Here is a 24,383-nt window from a genome sequence, read left to right as displayed (position 1 = left end):
AAATCAGTTGAAAAGAGGTGCAGAAGGAAATGGTGACTAAGAATTAAAAACATCAACTATAGATAGTGCATTCAAATATTTAAACAACTAAATGATAATAATAACTAATGGCATGATAGAATGCTTACTATGTGCCAGGCACCGTTCTCCGTACTTACATGTATTGCCTAACTTAACCTTCACTCTAACTCCATAAACTAGGTACTATTATTACTTGTATTTTATAGATAAGAAAACTAGGTACAGGGAAGTTAAGTCACCACGCTAGTAAGTATCAGAGCCAGGACTCTAATGCAGGCCTCTAGAACCCAATAAATATGCTCCTGCCCTCCACAGAAAAACAGGAGAAACATTGTTTTTGTCATTGTGTTCATTATGAATCCCTAGTGCTAGATCCCTGCCTAGCACATAGTAGGTACTCAATAAAATTTTGTTGCATTAATGGATAATTAACTAGAAAGGGCATGAGAGCCAAGCAAAAGGATCAGCATTGTATTTCAGAGCCTTTATTCTGAGACTCTTTAACCCCCACTGAGGAACTCCTCTATTTTTTCAATGCTGTAAATATATAAAAATAAACTCATTGTTCTATAATTTGCCCCCAAATTTAAAAAATAAAAATAAATGCCAGCAGATCAAAAAGGGTTTACAGAAAAGATTAGGACAAAGGTTAACTTTTCCCCTCAATCTAAGTGAGTTGTTCAATTTTCAGTTAAATATGGCAACCTGAGGCTGATCCTGCAGTCTCTAAAAATCTAAAACTCATTTTCCTCTTCTGCTGGATACTGCACAGGGCTGTAAGCTGCTCCCCAAGGCAAAACTCACTCAGAAGGTACTTAAGCAGGTAAGGATTGATTCCCAGGGATAAAACTCACCATCAATAACTCCTAACTGCAAAGTTGTTAAAATAATTTAGTTAGAATCTACAAATTTTTAAGCAGTTCTTTCTGGTATAAAATAGTCCAGCTTTCAAGCTCTTGACGATTAAAACAAAAATGGTAGAAAATATTTCAGTTGTACCTCAATTTAGAATAGGAAATGAACATGGGATCCGTTTTATATTCCTTTCTCATCCTCTCAGAAGTACCATCTGATTTGCTCTGTGCAGTGTGGTTTCTGTTTTCAGATATACGCATTGATTAACTAAATAGTTTAAACTATGTAATTACTTATTAAAGCTCACTTAATAGATTTAATCAGCATTGGCTTGGGGAAAGAATTAATTACGGTCTTTGTTACTTTAGGAGACAAAAATCAAAAAAGCATTTATTCAATGAATACTTACTGCTATGTGCTCTGCACAGTAGAGGACATAAACGTCTTTTTAAGAGATGACCCATATCCTCAAGGAGCTTAGTTCATATATCAAAATTTTCATGACTTCCCAATTATATGTCCTTACATCTACAAACTGTTATAATTTTGCACATAAGCTTAGATCTCAAATTGTGTATCTTTTGAAGTCCACATGACTTTGTACTTAATAGTTATATTTCTGTAATGGGACCAGACCCAAAGAGAGAGATAAATCTATTGTTGGTAAAATTTCAAATAGCTTTCTAACCACACTTTCTTTCTAAATTACTGTGCTCATTAATTTTTCTCTTTTTCCCTTTGGCAACTTAATATATCACAAAACTACTATCTAGAATGTATATAAATAAGTCTCTTTACTAGGTAATAGTATCCACATATAACCAAATACTAAAATGATGTCTAAAATACACACTGATTTATGTGACAATAGCTATTACTGCCTCCATTTGATCAAATATATTTCAAGATTCAGCCCTTCTAATATATTAGCTACTATATTATATAAAATAGGAATATTTAAATGATTCTTTTTAATTATCTTTAAATGATGAAAAGGACTCATGTCATGTATTATTAAGCTAGACTATTTAGTGAAAAATGCTGAGGATTTCTTTTTAATTCTGCTTTGCTTTCGGTAAAGGAACTTGTTTCATAAATGTCCATTGTCTAGAATACATCAACACTACTTTCTTTGACCTCAATTTCCACAACAATAATTGCCGCTGGTTTTGGGTTGTGATGTTATTCATGTTTATCTGATTCACAACACATCTCTTTTATTTATAAAAGTATTTTAAGGCACATTTCAATTTTTCCCATTAAAACCAATTTTGTATGAAACATTTCAAAGTATGTCTCGATATATGGTTTCTAACCCTACTAAAAAGAAAAAAGAATTGCCTTAAACCAAAATTCTGATTTACTAAGAGGAAACAAAATCTCTTAAAACAGTCTATCCCCAATCCTGTCTTTTGAAGTTTAATAATTTGAAGAACTTTGAAAATATTATTTAATAATTTTAAATAATTTAGCTTTGTATTTAATTTTTAAAATTTAGGTAAAAATAAAATACTAAGATTACATAACATCCTGAGGAAGTAACTATAAATCTGTAAACTATCTTTTGATAAAATTAAAGCACTGTTATGAACTGATTCTATTTCACCGATTCAATATAAATTATATAAAGATGTCTCATAGAGAAAAATTCTGTTGAAGTGGGAAATATGTAATCTTCTCAGTATGAAGCATTATATACAGGTCATTTTTCTGTAAGACTTTATATTTCATATACTATATATATGAAATGCTGAAATTGTGTATTACAATAAAATTTTATCTGCTAAAGAAAATCCTCTATTAGTCTGCAATGTATTTAAATCCATTTCTTTACAGAAACAATTTTTATCAATATCACATTTGTGTAGTTATAAAATATTGATCACTATCAACTAAAATAAATTCTAATAATTAATATAATAAATACCTTTTTTCATTTAACTTTCCTGCATGTCTTTTATTTTAGATATTTTCTTCCAAGAGCACCAACTAACTACATTGACTCCCTCCCAGTCAAATTTTGTGGGGGACGAGCAAGGTGGGTGAAGAGGGAGGAGGGAACAGAAAAAGAGAAAAATATTAACTACTTGGTTCACCTGTGACAGAACCCAGAGTGACCTCTTGTGGTAAATACTAACTACAGTACTTTGGTGAACAGTACAACCTTTTCCTAGGCTACACTCTGGAGAATGCAGAAGCATTGTTCCTCCAAGCTAAGAAACTCGGCTGTGACTCACAAGGAAAGAAAGAGATGAACACTGACTAAACTAAAGGGCTTTTTTAGGAAATCTACTCAGTCGCTATCAATTAAAATAATCATAACTACTCCCTTCTATTAAAAATAATGTTTATATGGTCCTTTTAGTAAGTCAGTTACAAAGTGCCTAGGTAGATGGATTTCTTACACATCCTACTTCTGGAATCAAGCAAAAGATAGACAAAGAGGGTAATTTCTAGTGAAGATAACAATATCTTAGAATAAGCATCCTTCTATCAGCAATGTGCTGCATTTATTATATAACAGAGTGCAGGAATCTAATGCAAGGGACAATCTTGTGGCTTATGTATAAATATAATTTAGGAAGCGGTCAGTATAATTTCAACCTCTTTGATATTTTAAATGTTAAAGTGGTACATTATAAGACCTGAGTAAACCAATGCTTCAAAAACACTGTGTGGTTTTATCAATATTTCCTGAACAGTGTCTTAGATATTAAAGAAAACCTTTCAAGAAAAAGTGTCAATAACTTCATAACAACCACCAAAATAAAGCCCATTTGTGTTCCATCATTTCTTTTAAATTGGCTAATTGTAAAAGTTATTATTCCTTTTTTGTTTTGTTTATAGATCACTAGTTCTGCTTCCTCTCTTATAGGTTTCTTTTAAGAACTCAGTTTGTACAAATGTCAATTACAGCATGAAAATAATTTTGGACTTTTCTACAAGTAAGAGATAGCTGAGTAAAGAAAGTGCTTGTGCAACCTAGCTATCTCAAGCAGAATGAAAAATTGAGGATAGTGAGCTTCTTCTCCTGAAAGGTAAGTGGTTCATAAAATACTGCCTTCTGTATTTTCTTCTTTCCTGAACCCCTTTTCTTCCCCAAAAAGAAAAACACTTCTAGTTTTCCACAAAACTAAAATAAACTTCCAATTTGTCATAATGCTTAAAATATTAAATAATTAATTTCTAGTTAAAAGGTATTAATTTGTAGTTATAATTTTTCAAAATAGCAATCTAGTTCACTGTCACTCAAAGTAATCATTTCTGCCTTTGCTAAGGAATTGAAGACAACATATGAGTAAAACGTGCTGCCCAAAGACAAAATCAGGTTGAAGGTCTTTAAAGTATTTTTTGTCTTTCGAATCTAAATTTTAACCTAAAAGTCCTAAAAACAGTTACTTTCTTCCAGATACTAAACCTCTACCCACAAGTTTACTGCTCCCTAGAGCCCAATTTAGATTAACAGTTTGCATAAATAATTGAAATTTAAATAAAGGAAGGTATCCTAATAATATTCTAGACACAAATCTGGTCTGTAAGCCCTTGGGGCAGGGTCCTTCTGGGAGACTTTGCTCAGCGGTAATGAACTCACCACATAGTTCTCTAAACCTTCCCTTACTAATAGCTTATTTTGATTGTACTAGCCAAAAATGTGTCTAAACAGTCCTATGGCATTTATACTTTAACCTTTACAACTTCTTAGAGTAATAATGCTCTCTATATTTACTAGAATCACATGCTAAGAATTATTATAATTCCTTTTGTCTAGAAATGATCTTTTATCTTAAAACTAAAAAGAAGAATTCCTTGCTGCTTTTGATATTTGGCTGTAAAGTGTGTGTGTATCCATCCTACTCAATGGCCCTCATTATTTTATTTTATAGACTTTGGATCACCAGTAACAACTTGCAATGCTGGCTTATAACAGACTGAGTCAACTAAATAAGAAAAATAAAAATCCAATCTCAAGAGGCATGAAATAATAACATAGGTTACAGTTGCTACTCTGGAGTACGGAATACAGCGCTGTTATTCTGGGAAACTGCATCTAAGGAGTTTGGAACTTTATTAAGAAATCGTCAGGTATAAAAGTAATATTCAAATATGCCACACTTCTTTTTTGTTTCATATCATCAAAAAGTGTTCTGGTAAATTTGTAACTGGCTGAGATTTCAGTTCATTGGTGATATCCATGGACTAATAAATGTCTGACATTTTCTCTTTGTGTCCATTTCCCTTTCATGTCCCATAATCTCTCTCTCTCCCCCACCCCACCCCTTTCTCTCTGCTGTGTGTTTTGTTTTGTTTTGTTTTCTACATCTCTTATTTTGCTCCTTGTGTGCAAGAGAGAGAAAAAAAAAGAGTTAGACTGCTTCCTCTGTGTCTGTAGGGTGGTAGACATACTTTACAGACAAATCCCAAAATAGGAGAAGTAGGAAATTCCTCTTTTCAGTTTTCCGGGTGGATGCCTGACCGGCTGAGTGTTTATCCATGTGGCTATGTATTATCTGGGCGTCTCTCTATATGTATTTCTATGTTTGGCTGACTCTCACTATAAGATCCGACTTTTCATGAGAAGAAAATGATGTTGTATCAGAAAGAGCTTTTCTTGGGGTTCAGTAAAAAAGACAAGGCCAGCCTCTGTTTCTTCAATTGTTAAATAGATTGGGAGTGCTGGGTTCTATTCTTTCTCTTCCTACTAAAGCTCTGCCAACAGTTCACTTTCAATGTTGTTAAGTTAGTGAATAATGAAAGCTTCAAAGATCCATTTGTGAGAATCCTGAAGGGAATTTTCTATTTGTCTCAATTAGACAAGTTCTCAGGATAAATTTTTCTATTTCTCTGCCAAATCATATAGAAATTACAACTGTGGGATATTCCCCCCGTGAATGTGTAGACCAATTTAATACCATAATTCTCAATTTCTGACGTTCTTCCTATAAAAGAGGTCCTGAGACTTTTCAGCATTTATCACACACACCTGCATATATACTCACTACAAATATCTAACACACTTCAAACAGTTCAGGGTCTTTGCGTAGTGGTATTCGAAGTTAGCCATAGGCAATTAGAGGTGGCATTTAAGTGCCAAAACAGATAAACTTTCATTTGCACTTGGTATTATCCAGGAAAGAAACATTTAACCAATGAAATGATTATGAACATGAAGTGTAAAAAAGATAAAATATTTATTAATTTGAGTGGTACATATAAAATGGAGGCAACAGAAACAGACATTTCTAAGCCACCTATGGTAAATCTTTCATAGTATATCTACAATTTTTTAAAATTCAAAAACTATCTCATAGTTTCATAGTCTGTATAAGAAGCTTCAACCAAAGTTGCTATATTAGTAAAGTTTAGTCAAGGGATTATCACGTTCTTTCTCTTTATAAAGCAGAGCAATCATAAGCCTGCAGATTTTATTTTTTAAGGCCTTCTCTGAAAAGTCCTCTCATACACCAAACTGCGTGGAGTTGAAATAACCCAAGAGGATGAGAAAGCTGAAATAAAACTTATATACTTAACTAATTCCAATAACCCACACATTTCCCCCAAACTGTTTGAAGAGTAATATCCCCTTGTATTATAGGCTTAGTATAATATTAATACAAGAAGGTAATGTATAAGTATAAAAATTGCCTACCATTATGAATTTATATAACTAAAAAATATTAGAGGTATTTAAAAGAATACTAGGCCAGACCCTATTAGCTATTTTTTCCAACCCAAATACAACACTACTGCTTTAGACTTGTATTGTTTCAGGCATTGGCCAAAATGAAGAAATAAAGTTTAAAACCTCAAATTAAAAACAAATAACAAGTCAGATATTTGGGGGAAATACTTTGAGACACTTAAATACAGTTAGTTTCAAAATCAGAGGAAATATTTGCAAACCTAGTCTTAAAAGAGTTTCTAATCTAAGAATTGGTATAATCTAATCTACCATTTAGGGAAAGCATTATTCATTTAATTATTTGTTATCATTTCAGTGTGCCTCTCTGTCTTTCCGTGTGCCTCCAACCAGGCAGGGAGCCTCTTAAGAAGAGGGGATGTGTATTAATTACTTTTTTTTAATTCCAAGAAACCACAGAGTGTCTATGGTATAATGCACCCAAATACATATTGTTTCAGTGAATGAATAAACAAGGCACTATGGAACTGCATAGAGTATTTCCATTGCTTTGTTCCAAGCTCTACTGTACTCCATATACAGAAGTGTCTTTCTCATTATTCTCCAAGCAAGAGATCTCAAAATAACAGCCTCTGAAGGAAAAACTTTAAAAGATACTCAACATATCTTACTTATGAAGTTTAAAATTATACAAAATAATTAAAAACAAGTAGAAAATGCAGATTTCAGTAAGATGCAAAGTTTATAAGGTCTTAAAATGTGGAAATATATAACCATTCCCATCCAGAATATCTTGTAGGAAATGAATATATAAATGGATGGTATTTTAAAGACACATTAAGGCAAGAAAACATTAACATCAGTAGCAAGGTAGGATGGCATCTTTTTGATTTTTTTTTTCTAGTTGCATTAAAAGCACAATAGTTACTGCTTCACTTCTACGTTTCTCATGTTTAAGTTGAACGAAATATATAGACCAATGTACAGTGAAAAACATAGCAAGAAGAAACTTTAAACACCTATTTGTCCACAGTAATTGCCTTCCTATTTTTCAAGCACTGAACTCTTTTTTAGGTTCAACCTCAACTACTCTCCCCAGCACAAAGCACATTTCCCCATGCCCATGAGGCCAAAAGCCTTTCCAGAGATTTAAATCTTGTTAAGTAGCCACTTTCGCAGCCATTCCCAACTTGAGGGAAACCTTTCCACTGAGATTAACTCAGAATTTGGTCAGTCCCTGCTGCTCACTTTGGGGGGAAATGTGGGAGAAGGAAGAACAAGAAAGATAAAAGCAAAACTCAACTCTATGCTCCAGATGTACCTACACCCTATCCAACCCCTTTCTTTCCTCCAGTTCTGGGCTCTGGACAGGTGGGAGGGGGTGAGTCTGTCTGGTAGGAAGGGGATGCAACTAACTTTCCTCCACCATCTCATTGCCACCCCACCCCACCCCAAATCCAGCCCAACTGGTAACTGACACCACCAGGTAAGGCTGCTTGCATCCCCCTCCCCCCTTGGAAGAGGGATGGGATGGAGAGGATGGGGGGCGCGTGTGGGCGGGATGGAGGTAGGGGTGTTCCGAACTACAACTCTCCTTACCACTGGAGCGCCTGACGATGTTCTCCAAAAATGTGTTCTGCGGTGCCACCAGCCCTCTCTTGCCCCCCGGCATCCTGGGTCTGGAGAGCAGCGGCCAGGATCCGCGGCGGGGGAGGGGGGGATGCAGGAAGAGAAGGTGGAGGAAGAGGAGGAAAAGGTGGAAGAGAAGATTGAGCCGAAAGAAGAGGGGGCGCGGCGGCGGCGACGGGGTCCCCTGACTGTATCTCCAGCCCGACCCGGATGAGCAGCTCTGGGGAGGAGGACAAGGCAGTTCATGGTAGTAGCGCTCCCCCGGCCGCCGCTGCCCAGACTGTGGCGGTGCCGCACACGGGGCTCTGGAACTGCAGGCTCCGCGGGGCACAGTGCGCCTGCGCCGCCCCCGCTGTCGCTGTCCCGCCGGTGCTGATGCTGAGGCTGCTGCTGAGGCTGCTACCGCGGCGGCGGGCGCCTAGGCGGGGGCTCCGCATCTCTCCCCCTGCTGGGGAGCGCCAGAGCGAACTCAAGCCCACACTCTCCCAATCCTCCTCAGCTCAGGCCCAGAGCCCTTCCCCGCGCCTTCGTCTCCAGGTCTCCTCGCCCACCCCTCTCGCGCGGCGAGCTCCCGGCTGCCCAGCGCAGCCCAACTTCTGCTGGGCTGTGCGCCTGGTGGTTGCTCCTCTCCCCGGAGATCCAGGCAAGCGATCGCTGTCCAATCGGGCCGGTGGAATGGGAGAAGCGGGTCCCAGGCAGAGCAGTGGCCAGTCGGAGGCTCACATCTCGGCGTCTCCCGCTCGGGTCCGGAATCCGGGCTGCTGGCGCGGACGCGGCTCCCGGGGCGGAGGTGCGGACGGGCTCCAGCTCCAGCCCCAGCCCAGGCTGAGAGCCGGGCAGGGACTGGCTGGGCGGCGCGCGGGGACACAGAGCAGCCACCTGACGCTGCTACCGCCCCCCTCCGGGCTCCGGCGCCCGAAACCTTCGTGAACACTGGCGCTTTCCGCACCGCCCTTACCCCACCCCCGGAGCGGGAGCGCCAGCTCTGAAGTCCGAGCGCACAGCCGACGCCCGGAATGGCCCCTGCGACCCGCGCCGGGCTTGGCTTCTGGGGGAGCGTGCGGCCGCCCAGGGGAGTTTCCCCCAGGGCCGCTGAGTGCAGGAGGCGAGCGGCAAGCCCGCCACCGCTGCAAAGTTGCGGGAAAGGTCGCACTTGATGCGAAGAGTAGGGGAAGAGGGTGAATAATTCACACCCGAGAGCGGGGGAGTGAGGTGGGCAGCGTTAGCGATGGAAAAACGGTAAAGGCTGTGGGGGCAAAGATGGGCCAGGGTAGGGTGGGGCAGGAATCACCTCTAACAAACCCAACTCCCAGGCGTTGAGAACGGACAGGAGCGGCACCGTTACAAACAGTCCAAAAGCCAGAATGTGTCACAGAGAAGGGAAAATGACATAAATGCGAAAGGGGCGGAGAGAGATGGAAAGGAAAGAGGAGCCCACGCTGAGGCACCTTCCTTGATCTAAGGCAGTGGTTCTCAAAGTGGCCCGGACTGGCAGCATCCGCATCTGCACCACCTAAGAACTTGTTTAAAATGCAAATTACTGGATTCTACCCCAGAGTTAGGGAGCCAGGAACTCTGAGGATTGGGTTGACCCATCTGTTTTAACAAGCCCTCCAGGTAAATATGATACATGTAAGGCTTCCTGTCTTCTCTGGGGGCTGCACCTGGGCCTGTCGAGAAAGGACGATTGTGTAAACAGGGTCAAAGAGTGGGGGACCAAAAGTGCACTGCCGTGGCGTCAGCGATTGATGGTGGAGCGAAGTCTTGAGTGTTGAAGGCGAAAAGATAGTTGGATGGGTGCGTCCCCTTTTGCTGGAGTCAGAATGTGCTAGAGGAGAGGTAATTGCGTTAAAATTATCAAGGTCAGATTACCAGAAGCAGGGAGAATCCCCAGGCAGGGGTGGAAGTACACATCTCAGCACCTGTCCCCTCTTGGAACCCCCTAGATTACTAATCACTGACCTCAAGACAGGATCTTTCTCTCTCTTTCTCTCTCTCTCTCTCTCTCTCTCTCTCCCTCTCTCTCTCTCTCCCCTTCCCTTCCTCCCCCCCCTCCCCCCCTCCCCCTCTCCCCTCCCCCCTCCCCCCTCCTCTCCCCTGTCTCTTCCTTCCTTCCCCCCCCCTTCCCTTCCCCCTCTCTCTTCCCACATCTTCTCTCCCAGTGCCTCTCTCTCTCCCAGACTCCTCTCCTTTCTCCTCTCCCCAGCTGGGTGGAGACTGCTGCTTGTAGCCAAGACAGCTAAATGCAAAACCAGGATCCAGCCTTTACCTTGGGGTCATTTTTTCCGTCTCTGAAATGTTCAGAGCCCAGGCAGCTGAGCAAACCCAGAAGGTTGACAGGAGGCAATTTTATTCCGCTAAAAATCTTTATGCAAAAAAAAAAAAAAAAAATCAAGAGACTCGATGGAATAACACCAGGCTATTCTAGCTTTCCACAGGAAGTGCTGCTGGCCATGGAGCTTATCCCCTTGCAGTTAGAATGTCTTTTAAATACATCAGGTGTGTTTAGTTGAATAACAGGAGACTCAGGTGCAGACCCCATCCATAGTGAACTTGCCACCACCGAAGCACTCAGAGATATGGCCAGGTTACAACTCCCTCCCTGCAGTTAGCGGAAAGAATTGAAACCACCATCACCACACCAGCCTTAAACACATAACTGAATTTCTAGCAACTCTTTTGTGATCTGTGTTCAAATGATGCTAAACTAATCAGCCATTCATTGGCTGGGTTGGTGAATAGACAGGCTTATTTTTTAAACATATGTATAATTCATTGACTAATGTTCTAGACTTCTAGCATGCTATAATAATTCCATCATCATTAACAGAGAAGATTTCAAATCTATATATTCTTTTGCACATCATCAGCTGCCCACATCTTGAGTATGGTTATTGATTTAAAATATCAGGTTCTCAGCATTTCCTATCTAGTATCCTATTCCTATCCTTTTTCCTAATCATTCCTCTGTGGGTGTATTAGCTCACATTTCCCAAAGAGGAAATTCTTTTGGACTCCATTAAGACACAATCACAAAATTACTGGTAGAACTTTCTTATTCGCATCTGCAGATTCAGTTAAAATGACATTTATCTTTTCTTCTTTGTTTTTAATAACTCCATAGCATTATGACGTTTGGATTATTTTAATGATCATAAAAAATGTAGTTGTGAAGTGTCGAAAGGTTACACACTTTTCTTAATCTTCTAGTTTAAGTTTTCATTTTATAAAGGAAGAAACCAAGACCCAGAGAGATGAAATATCCTGTCCCAGATGACAGTGCTTTGGAACAGTCTGCACTGAGACTAGAATCAGGTCTCCTGACCCTGTAGCCAAAGCTCCTTGTAAATAATAGAAAATAACCTAATCTTAGGCTAGTGTGGTAACAACCAGCAACATCAAGGATCTCTATTGCCATCACTGATTTTGCAGCCCATGAGAGAAGAGAAAGGCTTTGCAACAACTTGCAACTTTTCCCAATCAAAATAGAGTCAAGGAAAATACAGTAGCAGCATCATATAGATTGACTGGCCCTAAGGAATGTGTTGGCCAATTGCAACAAGGTGCTAATACAGCATTTTAAAAGTGTGTTACAAACGGCAAGAATTAACAGATGAGAGAGACAGGAATTAGAAAGCTTCAATGTCACACAAAGAAAAAGCTTCATTTTGTTATATTGCCAAAACTCCATTTTAAAACATAATCATTTGTTATTTTCTTCTGTCCCTCCAGATATGGTAATTAGACCTTGTCCGTGATAACCAAGAATTCCAGTCCCAGAAGTGTTCACTGACTCCTAAATCACAGCGGAATGGAAGCTGGCTGAGTGAACTGCAGGTATGTTCCAGTTAACCGAAACCAATATAAACATGAAGGCTTAGAAAACTGATGTAGGAAGTGATGATTTGGAATTATTACTGATTCACTGAAGGACTTTTTTTTAATCAAATACCCCCCTCTGAAGATTTTCTAATATAATTTACTTGACAGTAGCTGTAATTATATGTAAATTTTCAAAAATACATTACAAACAGATTCAGTTGGACTTACTCTTTGATCCCTTATGTGCAAATGATCCAACCACTACTTTCTCGGGAAATTTTTCTCCTATTTCCTGCTTTCTGTTTCTGAGCAAACCCCAGTACAGCTCCAAGTTACAACCTGTATGTAGATGCTAAATGGGTGGCTCTGATGGAGGAATGGGAAGAAGGAAAAAAAATAAAGGGGCAAAAGTGATTCCCTATCATGGCCTCCAAGGTTGGCCTCCCTAGCAGCAGCATCACTCCATTCCATTTTTTCCTCCCCAAGCCTCACTGCATGCCTTTCCACAAAGCCCTCTTCCAGCTCTAGCAGTGAAGCATAAAAGCATTACTAAATTCCTCTGCGTGCACCAAACCCCACATTTACACCTATATCTTCTACCTTTCCTCCTGTCTGCTCCCTGCCCCACTCAGGATGGAAGTTGAGAGAAAGCAGACTAGAAAGACCTAGTGCTTGGACTGCGGACCCAGACTACCTAGAATTTAATCTTGCCTCTCCACTTACTAGCTATATGACCCAGGGCAGATTATTTAACCACAACTTCCCTTTCTATAAAATGGGGACAATAATTACCTATTTAATAGTGCTGCTGTGGAGATTAAGTTAGTTCCTATTGGAAAGCAATGCAGACAATATCTGACAGGTAATAAGCACTATGTAAGTATTTGAAAGTAAATACATGAGCCTTTTCCTCCCCCTCTACTTTCATTTACAGTGAAGGCTCTAGACAGTGGTCACTAATAAGGTTCACCAATATCCAGTTGCCTTTTCCTGCTCTTTGAAATTAGTGTGGCTATGCAACTAATGTTGGTCAATGAAATAGGAATGAAGGGAAAGGGTGTTGCTTCCAGGTGAGCATCTGAGTACTGGGACTTATTTTCTCATCCTCCTCTTCCCCTGCCTCAGTGACTAAGGAATGCCAAGAAGTACAAGGAGAATACCTGCCCAGAAGTGTTACCTAGACCTGCAGTAGACATTATACAAGCAGGAAGTAAACCTTTGTTGTGTTAAGACACTGACAATCCAGCACTATGTGTTACTGTGCCATAACCTAGTCTATCTATGCTGGCTGGCACAGGTTATTAACTTGCTTTGGGAACAGGAGATTAGAGGAACAATAGTTCTCCATCCTGACTGCACATTACAGTCACCCAGAGACTTTATAAGAATCCCAAAGCCACAGCCCAGACCAAGTAAATCAAAATTCCAAAGGATGAGACACAGGCATTACTATTTTTTTTAAGTTCCCCAGGTGATTTCTTTTTTCTTTTTTTCTTTTTTTTTTTTTTTTTTTTTTTTTTGAAATGGAGTCTTGTTCTCTCACCAGGCTGGAGTGCAGTGGCACAATCTCGGCTCACTGCAACCTCCACCTCTTGGGTTCAAGCAATTCTCCTACCTCAGCCTCCTAAGTAGCTGGGACTACAGGCACGCGCCAACACACCCCACTAATTTTTGTATTTTTAGTACAATCAGGGTTTCACCATGTTGGCCAGGATGGTCTCCATTTCTTGACCTCGTGATCCGCCCGCCTCAGCCTCCCAAAGTGCTGGGATTACAGGCGTGAGCCACTGCACCCGGCCGTGATTTCTATATGTATCAAGGTTTAGAACCACTGACCTAGAACAAGGCTGCATCCTATGGGAATCTCTGGGGTTTCAATACTGTATCAAAATCCTCAGCTCCCAAGGATCATACCTTGAGTTTCACCTCTCCCACAAAGGCTCTAATACATGCAACTGTGAGTTTCTGTGTACTTGTATCTGCCGAGGAGCCCAGAAGGGAACCACAAAATCTCCCAGACTAATGCATCCTACATTGAAGGCCTCCTGACTCAACTTGACCTTCTCAGTGCAGCCCAATCCTTCTGTACATCCTGATCAGCTGCGTCTTCCATTATCTGTGTAGCTTTCTCAAAGCATCTTGTCCCTTTTCACACCTCAGTTGTCACTTTTTCACCTCCCAGCCTCAGAAGATGACTGATAGAAAACAGGTCATGCTGTCAATTCTTAGACTTCCTGCCATTGCTCTCTCTTCCTTTTCTTCTTTCTTCCAAACAAATAGAAAGCAATTTCTCTCACCATCCCTCCATCACTGATCTGGATCCTATTCATTTGGGCCTCTGGAAAGACCTCACTTTACTGACTGTCCCCTCATTCCTCACTTTGACAATTAACATGCTTTAAAAATGCTTTCTTAACTTGTTATTTCCCTCAAGCTTTGGCTCTGTCTCTCCCATCTATTCACGGTCAATCTTCTGAGGAGTCTGTGATAGGTGTCTCCACTTTCTTGCCTCCTGTTCACTCCTTAACCCCAACAAATTGGCCTCCTTTCAATTGTCTTCCTGAAATCGCCTCCCCAAAGGTAATTTTTAAATTGCCAAATCCAGTGAGGCAATTTCATTGTTAATTTACTTTACCCAGCTATGACATTTGAACCTGTTACTAATCCTTTCTTCTTGAAACATTCTCCTACCTTAGACTGACTGGTTTTGAATACTGATGCTATAATCTCAGCATTTTCATTAACCTATCTGTGCCTCAGGGGGTTTTTTCTGTAAAAAAATTAATAATGCCTACCTCATATAGTTAATGTAAGAATTAAATGAGATAGTACAGGTGGAGAATCTTGCATCCAGCTTTCTGAAATAGAAAACTCTGACATCCTACCAGGTTTTTTTTTCACAATTTTTTTACCAACTCATTTGCCAGTAAAACCTGACCTGAACTGTTAGGTGGCTATTTGTACTCTTCTTTATCCCATCTGCTGTGGATATTGACCATGTTTTGCTGCATAGATATTCATGCGTTTGAAAACAGAGATTGCTGCCCCTAACCCCAGTGAGAGAGATGCAAATACATAGAAATCCACAAATATCTGAATTCCAAAACACAGATCTTTTTCCTGCAACTGTAGACACCCATGCCCATGGACTGACTGGCAATTCCACAGGAATCTCTAACATATTCAAAACAAATGAATCATCTTGCAGCCTGCCCAAACTCTCTCCCCCTCCAATGTTTTGTATCTCAGGAGCTACCTCTATCCGCCCAGTTATCCAAGTTAGTAACATCAACACTTCTCTACCCCAACTCCACATCCAGTCCTATTCATTCAACTTCCCAGATATCTCTTTAAAACTATCCACCTCTCACTCTGTCTGTTGGCTCTGCTCCAGGTCGGGCCTCATCATTTTTTACTTGGATTTCCACATCAACCTTCCAACTGGTCTCCCTGCTGCCTGTGTTTTCTGACAATACATAGTCCTCTCTATTTTCTTCTCCCAGCTCCACCACATTCATTTTTCCCCCTGCACTATAGCTAAAGTGATCTTTCTAATGCATAAATCTGTTAACTCATTTCCCTGTGTAAACACTTCTAAGTCTCTTTGACCCCAGGTGAAAGTTCAAAGCCCTTACCTGGCTTTTTTATATCCTTCACTATCTGACTCCTGCTTATCTATCCAGGATCAACTCTCATCATTCCCCATTCCAACCCTCCACCTTCATACTTCCTCCCTCCCTATGTCCTTTTGTATTCCTTGTGCTTACTATGCTGTCTCTTTCTTCCTCCATCAATGTCCTGCATCACTAGCTACCTTCCTTCAGACCCTGTTTGAGATGTCATTACCTCCAAGAGGCCTTCTCTGACTCTCCATGCCCTGGTAAACAGCCCTTCCTTCCTGTGAGTTCTTCTAATACCACTCTGTGTTTCCTCTGTTGCAACATTGCACCTCACTCTTTGCATCTCAATGTTGTTAAGACAATAATAATAATAATAAAAAAGAAAAGATTGCAAATACAGTTGAAATCTCATAGTGCTTTTGGCATCTTCATGAGGCTTAGGAAAAGAAGTCCCTTCTGGCCAGTCATGGGGCCAAGTCACAGCACACCGATTGATGAGATATTTGTGGGCTGGATTTCAGCCTCTATTTGTTCCCTTAATGGGTGTTCTTGGTGGGAAGAAGGAGGGGGGCTTTCTAGGTGAGAGAACTAGAAAAAAAGGAAAATAATAATGATAAGAAAGCTCATGATATGTGACAAACAGTAGACAATATGAACCTTTAAATGGAAGATAGAATTGGAGTCACAGTTAGGGACTCATCAGGCCAACTTAAGGGGTTTGGGCTTTATTCTATAGGCAATGAAAGACATATTTTGAGTAAATATGTGACATGGTATTTGAGAAGAAAAAATCAATTTGTGATTGAAGATGCTTTGGGGAGAGAAAAATCCAGTATTGGAAAAACCACTTAAGAGAAGAAGCTGACATTTTTGAAATATTAAATTATTTCCCAAGCCCCATATTTACTGTCATCCTCTTGCTTTCATGGTGTCATCATTCCTCACCACAGCTCACCTCTTCCTAGCTTTTGAATTTCAAAAGTCTAAGCACTAGAACAGAAATGCAATAAGAAAAGTGTTACAATAAAGGGTCTGTACATTCTCACCCAGTGTTAGTCATTGTTCTAAATACTTTACATGAGTGTTCTCAATCTCATTTAATTTTCATTGAGCAAAATTGAATTTAATTCAACAAATATTTATTATGCATCTATAGACCAGGCACCACAGTAGGTATTTACATTATCCTCATTGAATCAAAAACGAAACTGAGAAACAGAGAAGTTCAGTAACTGGCACAAGGTCACAAAGGTGGTATGTGATGGAGTCAGGATTAGTCCTCAGGTACTCTGTCTTCAAAGCCCAAACACTTAGCCATCCATTTAACCATTGCACTACACCGTTACCCAAAAGATTTTGAAAATATCTAAGAACAAGCTGTCTCATATGCTCCACATCCACGCTAAATGAGAAAAAAAAAAATCCCCCATGCTAAGGGAAGGAAGACAAGTTGTAGAGGAAGTCAAAAGTAAGGAGGACCTTCTCCTGCCACAATGCAGGGAGAGCCGTGGATCTCCAAGAAAAATAACACAAACCTCAGATGTAAATCTGGAGGAGACACAAATATTTAAACCATAGCAACATTGTGAAAAATAAAAATTTCAGGAAATATTCTTCTAATATTCAAAAACTATCAAATGATACATAATTACAATTAGATAAGAGAAATAAACTTCAAGGGATCTCATTGTACAGCAATGTGACTATAGTTAATGGTGATATATTGTATTGTTGAAAAATGTAAAGCAAATGGATGTTAAGTGCTCTTACCACAGAAATGACAACTATGTGAGGTAATGCACTTGTTAATTAGCCAGATTTAATCATCCCACAATGTATGTGTACTTCAAAACATGTTGTACACAACAAAAACATACAATGTTAGCTGTCATTTTAAAAAAGATATTTTAACTATCAAATTTCACAAAGAAGTCACACATACATCATTGACAAATGTATAAACTTTTAGGATTTATCTTCATTGTTTCATTTTCATCATTAAGATAAAGGAAAATACCAACCAATGTTCCTGTTGGAACTCTCTTATCATCAATTGTAACCATAGATTGGCTACAGACACAAGAGTTAGGCAAAAACCGGTGAAAGCATCCTGTGAGAATGAGTAGGCCACATGGAATTTGCAAAAAGAGAGATGACTAGTTTAATAGTATTTGAAAATTATGTGCTACATGTACTTTATCACTAGAATTTATAACAAATTCAAATATATATATATGTGTGTGTATGGATCTATATGTGTACACATATAGACATATATGCATGTTTTTCTCTTGAGAGCCACCTGTTAAACCTTTACCCTCATATCGCTGTGCAATTTGCCACTTCAAAGTTTAGCAATCCCAGTGCAAAAAGAAACTTCTCTCTCCCTAACATCCAAATACCAGTCCAGAGGAAGCCCTGGATTTGCCCTGCCAGGATCACACGTCTACATGCTAGTACCTGCACCAAGAACGGGTGCGGAGGGGCTGTCTTACTGTAACTGACCAAGCCCAGCATGTGCTCTATCTGGGCTGCTGAGCAATGCAGTATTTGATAGTCTCACTGGCTATGGAGACAGGCACAGTTCTCCAAACGGAATAGTGTTGCAGAACAAACAAAAACAATAGACACTCATTATAGTAGGTCCTCAATAAGTGGTAGCCACTATGATCTCTCACCTTCTTTTTTTTTTTTTTTTTTTTTTTTGAGACAGAGTCTCACTCTGTTGCCCAGGCTGGAGTGCAGTGGTACGATCTCTGCTCACTGCAACCTCCGCCTCCTGGGTTCAAGCAATTATCCTGCCTCAGCCTCCTGAGTATCTGGGACTACAGGCATGCACCGCCACGCCCGGCTAATTTGTTTTTTGTATTTTTAGTAGAGACCAGGTTTCACCATGTTGGCCAGGATGGATCTGTAACCTTTTAATCTCTAGAAAGAAAATTAGCAACAATGTACTTATTTAGCAGTATATCTGACATTTTAAGATTTTAAAATCCCCTACTCATTTAAATGTTCTCCTTTCTCCAAGGCCTCTATAGGGTTCTGACCATTAGCTGTTTATGCATTCCTTCTTTCTCTTAACTAGCACTTCCTAAGTCCCTAATCTGTTCAAGGAACTGGGCTAGGTGCTGTGGATCCGCTTCAGTTTACTCTAAATTTGATAAGTGGCAATCTAGCCTGATCACAAGCCCATCTGTTGTGTCGCAAACATCCTGTCCTGAATATGCTACCACTTCTTAAAAAAACAGCTTATGCTACCTCAGCTTCAGTAGACTAATTGAACCAAACATGTTCAAAGAAGCAAACTCTAAGAATAAATCCCCAAATGTCAACGCTGTCTAGGAGGAATGAAGAAACATATGGGATCGCAGGCATTCTTCAAATTATGCATGCCAAAGTGTTGGAGGGGGCTGGGCTCCAACAGCAGTTTTATGCCTTCCAGAAAAGTTGTTTGGTCATGTAGTTCTAATTGTGACCTTGAAAACAAATAATTGGGGCATTTAAACAGTCATTGCAAATAAGATTCTTATCACAAACAGCCATTCTGTTGCATTCTATTTGTAGTATAAAGCACTGTTACATACAGCTTTAAAATTGGTCCAAAAAGTCCTCTATTGTAAGAACATCCTCTGCATGTGAATGTAATGAATGCTGTTCACCCTCTATACCATCTTTGGAGAAATCAGGTCAGCATCTTCTCTGCATATGACTATAGGGTTCTTCGGAGAAAAAAAAAAAAAATGGCATGCATCTCACTTACTTCCAAAAGTGAACAAATAGCTCTTATGCCAGAAAGAAACAGATCAAAGTGGCTCAGATGTGTAAACCAAAAGCAGTTAAAAAAGAGTTTTGGTTTAAAGGATATGTACGGGCCAAAAAGAAAACAAAAACTTAAGAAGTGAAAGGAGTCAGCTCAGCTCACATCAAGAGAGAAAGAACAGTCTAAAATAGTCCAGAGGACTCTACGGACACAGGCCAGAACCTGCACCACTGGCGGATGGGATGGGGGAAAGAAACTAAGAATAGAGGGCTGGAGCTGGCAGGTGGGAGGCTTGAGTGACAGCTCTGTGCTAGGCTCTGCTTTAGGTACAAGTCAAAGGCAATCACCAAGACTCACTTTTCAAGATAGGTATTATTTGCCACCACATTACAGATGAGAAAACTAAGACTCAAGGAAGTCCATAACTTGCCCAAGGTCACACAGCTAGTAAGTGGTAGAACCAGAATTCAAATTCAGGCCTGTTTAGCTCCAAAGTCCTCTTCCTATAGGCCAGCCCAGTGAAACTGGCATCCAAATCCCAACATCCAAAGAGATAGTGGTGAACTTGACTACAATGTCGGCTGTCACTCACACCTAGAGTTGGAGCATGGCAAAAAGCTTAGAAGGTGGCAATATTTTCAGTCAGGTGGGTAGAACAGGTAGGGAAGGGTGGAAGGGTAAGTAGAGGAGGACAATCTGTCTGATTAAAGGCAACATCTCAGCCAATAGCTAGGGATGAAATGAGGAACAAATCAGGCTTCAGAAAGAGGGGCTGGCATGGCTATAGTCACAAAACTACAAGTCCTAGCCTCCAACTGGAGTTCAAATCTAAACTAGGGGCAGAGGCCCCATCTTATGGAACAGAGGCTCACAGAAGGGGGAAATGCAAGAGAAAGGGGCAGGGTCTTGGGATGAAAGTTACAGTTCAATACGTTGCAAGCTCCTTAGCAACTCATCCCAGAGTAACTGAACCTTAGGCTTAAGGCAAGACCACATCTGGCAGGGACATACTTACTTAGGTACTAAGATGCCTCATCCTCTGAGTGGGTTAAGCCTGCAAGTTTAAAGGTCTTCAGCACTGGGATCCAAGCATGGCTGTGCAAGAAAACCACAGAAACAACAAAATCATCAGATTGTTTGTTGAGAGCCTACCCTGTGCCTGGTTCTGTGCTGCAGTCCAGGGATGCATTGATGAATAAGACAGACACAGCCCTGCCCTCATGGAGCCTACCTTATAGTAGAGGAGATAGATAATGAACAAGAAACCAACAAATGAGTAAAATATTTGCAAGTCAAAAAAGTTCTAAGAAAGGAAAAAACAAGAGACAGAAATAAAAGAAAAAAGTAAGTGCAGAGATGGGTACATACAGGTGATCCTTGAACACCACGGATTTGAACTGCAGGGGTCCACTTGTACACAGATTTTTTTCAATAGATGTATTGGAAAATGTTTTGAAGATTCACGTTTGAAAAAATTCTTTCAAATGAACCACATAGCCTAGAAATATCAAAAATAAGAAAAGTTATGTATGTCATAAATGCATAAAATGTATGGAGATGCTAGCCTATTTTTTCATTTGCCACCATAAAATTACATAAATCTACCATAAGAAGTTAAAATTTATCAAAATTTACACACACAAACACTTATAGGCCTTACCTGGTGCCATTCACAGTCAAGAGACATGTAAACAAATGTAAAGATGCAATATTAAATCATAACTGCATAAAATTAACTGTAGTACATACCGATGACTATAATCATTTCTTAGCCACCTCCTGTTGCTATTTAAAATGCCATGTGACGCTAATCATCTCCACGTAAGCAGTTCCTCTCTTCAGTAAATTGCAGATCTCAGTGAAAAGTGATCTCACAGTTCTCACATATCTTTCATCATGTTTGATTCAATACTGTAAATCTTGATAACAAGAAAACCAACATGAAGTACCACTAGTGATGCTGGAAGTGCTCTCAATAAGCAGAGAAAAGTCATGATATTACAAGAAAAAGTCGAATCGCTTGATATGTACTGTAGATTGAGGTCTGCAGCTGCGATAACCCACCATTTCAGATAGCCATTCCTCTTGTAAACAGATGGCTTAAACTTATGGCATTGATAAATACAGTACAGTACTGTCAATGTATTTTTTTCTTACCTTATGATTTTTCTTTGTCACATTTTTTTTAGTGTAAGAATACAGTATGTAATACATACAACATGCAAAATACATGTTAATCAACTGCTTATTTTATCTGTATGGCTTCCAGTCAACAGTAGACTGTTGGTAATTAAGTTATTGGGGGTTCAAAAGTTATACAGAGATTTTCGACTGTGCAGGTGTCAGCACCACTAACCCCCATGCTGTTCAAGGGTCAACTGTACTTCAAATGTTCAGTGAAAATCTCTCTGTATGGGGCACATTTACATTGCAAACTAGGGGAAGGAAAGAAGTTAAGCCCAAAAGAAATAGAAGGAAGAGGAAGGCGCATGACTGTGTAACTGACCTTAGGTGGAAAAAAGTTGGGGATGTTCAAGAAACTGTAGGAAAGGGGCACTGGAGCAGAGGGAGTAAGACAGAAAGAGCTGCAAAGAGATGCTGGGAGGTAAATAAATGTCATAGCATTCAGGGTTTGTAGACCAAAGCAAGGAATTAAAACTTTCCCTAGAAATCAAAGTAAAAGGGGAACCACTTAAAATGTCTCAACATTTTAAGGTAGGCTGTAGGCATGATCATTAATGGGGGGGCCTCATTACCTTCTTTATTAGTAAGCAATTGATCCAAACAATTACATTACAAATGAGTATTATTATTAAACATAAAGAGTAACTTTTACTATTAGCAATGCATTAACTTTTCATTTTTGTAGCTTCAAGTGCCAAGAAACCTTGTTCACATAACAAGATACAAATGAAAGAAATTTTGTTATAACAGTATCAGTCTCTCTTTGTATGACATGATCACCTCTGCAGCTGTGTCGGGGAAGTCCAGAGGAGAGAGTAGGAGAAAGTGAGAAGGCTGTTACCATCCTATAGGCAAGGAACAAAACAGACAGTGGAAACAGGTAGAAGATGGCAGGTCAGAGATACATTTTGAAGATAAAATCAGCAGACTCACCGATGGAATGGGTGTAGAAAGTGAGGACATGGGAGGAGGCAGGGATAGCTCTTCCATTCTTGCCTTCAGCAACTGGACGAATAGTGGTGCTGTCGACTGAGATGGGGAAGACCAGTTGGCGAAAGATGTATTTCAAAAGAGAGTTGCATTTTGGACATTTTGAATTTGATATACCAAGTAGAGGCATCAAGGAGGCAATTTGATGGTGGTGTCTGGAGCTCACAGGAAAGGTTTGGGATCCTGGGAGCAGAAGGAGATGTCCCAAACAACAGAAGTCTGCAAGGATTTCCTCATTAGGCATCTGCATTACCTCCATGTCCGCATTACCTTTTCTACAGTTGCCCACATATGTTAACATGTGCTATTTAATAGCTGTCTTGTGTTCAGTAAAGAGATTAGAAGTAGAAAGAGATAATAATGAGACACAAGCCACAACAAACAGCCCAAATGCTCACAGCACTATTTATATTAGGAAAACATGAGGAGAAACCCAACTATCCATTAGTAGAGGCTAAACAGCCTCTACTCATAGGCTAAATATTGCACATTCCTGAAATGAAATCTAGTTCAGCCACCTTGGAATTGCTACTATAAATCTACATTTATTTTATTTTCTATTATGAAAAGATATCCACAATATATTACGCAGGGGGGGGAAATCATATTATAACAACAACATATGCTATATAAATCATGCCATTTTTTTGTTAGAGAGAAATTGATAACCATATTGATATGGTCCCCAAATATGCTTCCCTTAGGCGTATTTTTCCCTGAGCAAAATGTATACACCAAAATTTGAATCGTTGTTGCTTTGGGTGGGGAACTTCTGGGTGGGTGAGTTTTCTTTTCTTTTTCACACTTTAATGCGTTACCAGATAATTTTTACAATGAGCACACATTTCTATACATGTATGCTTTTACCTCTGCTTTGATAATCAGAATGAACCAAAAAAAAAAAAAGGCCATTTTCACGTAGGAAGAACCAGACAAACAACAGTCTGCAAACTTTAGGTGGTAGCCGGAAAGAGCCAGGCTGGCAGCCAGCTGCTTTGCCACTGCCGTGATCAAAACACAGTTTGTGTTTACTCAGTTAAATTCAACAAACATTTCCCATACACCTACTCTGGGCCAGGCTCTGCTTAGATGATGAGGAAGCATAGATAAATCCAATCTTAGTCCTAGGCCTCTATAAATTCTCAAGGATATAACCAGGCTTTAAACACAGTTATAGAAGATTGTATTCATTTGCTGATCTGCCATAGCAAAATACCACAGACTGGGTGGCTTAAACAACAAAAATGTATTTCCTCATAGCGGGAAGCTGAAAGTCCATGATCAAGGTCTCAGCAGGGTTTGTTTCTTCCGAGCCCTCTGTCCCTGTCTTGCAGATGGCCACTTTCTCTCATGGCTTCACATGGGCTTTACTCTATACATGTCTATGTCCTAATCTCTTTTTAGAAGGGCATCAGTTAGACAGGATTAGGGCCTGATATGGTTTGGGTAGGCCTGTGTCCCTACTCAAATCTCATCTTGAATTCCCACTTATTGTGGGAGGGACCTGGTGGGAGGTAATTGAATCGTGGGGCAGATCTTTCTCATGCTGTTCTCATGATAGTGAATAAGTCTCATGAAATCTGATGGTTTTGAAAAACGGGAGTCTCCCTACACAAGCTCTTTCTTCGCCTGCTGCCATCCATGTAAAATGTGACTTGCTCCTCCTTGCCTTCCACCATGATTGTGAGGCTTCCCCAACCGCATGGAACTGTAAGTCCAGTTAAACCTCTTTCTTTTGTAAATTGCCCAGTCTTGGGTATATCTTTATCAGTGGCATGAAAACGAACTAATACAGGGTACACATTGAGAATGTCATTTTAAGTTAATTACCTCCTTAAAGGCCCTGTTTCAACATACAAATTTC

General features: G+C 40.0%; 1 protein-coding gene and 1 long non-coding RNA gene across 2 annotated transcripts in view; both read right to left on the bottom strand.

Annotated features, from left to right (window-relative positions):
* Nucleotides 1–8,445, bottom strand: part of KCNH5 (potassium voltage-gated channel subfamily H member 5) — a 341,017-nt gene extending 332,572 nt beyond the window's left edge. The window contains exon 1 of the mRNA XM_003901908.5: nucleotides 8,114–8,445. Coding sequence (XP_003901957.3) covers nucleotides 8,114–8,186 — 73 coding nt within the window. The 5' untranslated portion in view covers nucleotides 8,187–8,445. The remainder of the gene's footprint in view (nucleotides 1–8,113) is intronic.
* A 2,031-nt stretch (nucleotides 8,446–10,476) lies between these two features.
* LOC103886298 lies at nucleotides 10,477–22,547 on the bottom strand. Its single transcript, XR_002523384.2, has 5 exons — nucleotides 22,463–22,547; nucleotides 21,095–21,264; nucleotides 20,714–20,843; nucleotides 20,361–20,440; nucleotides 10,477–10,745 (listed from the first exon to the last, which is right to left on the bottom strand). It is a non-coding gene; the product is annotated as an uncharacterized LOC103886298 (long non-coding RNA).
* Between the last annotated feature and the right edge of the window lie 1,836 nt (nucleotides 22,548–24,383).

The sequence above is a fragment of the Papio anubis genome, chromosome 7 (assembly GCF_008728515.1).
Source record: "Papio anubis isolate 15944 chromosome 7, Panubis1.0, whole genome shotgun sequence".
NCBI classification, from domain to species: domain Eukaryota; kingdom Metazoa; phylum Chordata; class Mammalia; order Primates; family Cercopithecidae; genus Papio; species Papio anubis.
This window is presented reverse-complemented; position numbering and strand designations above follow the sequence as displayed.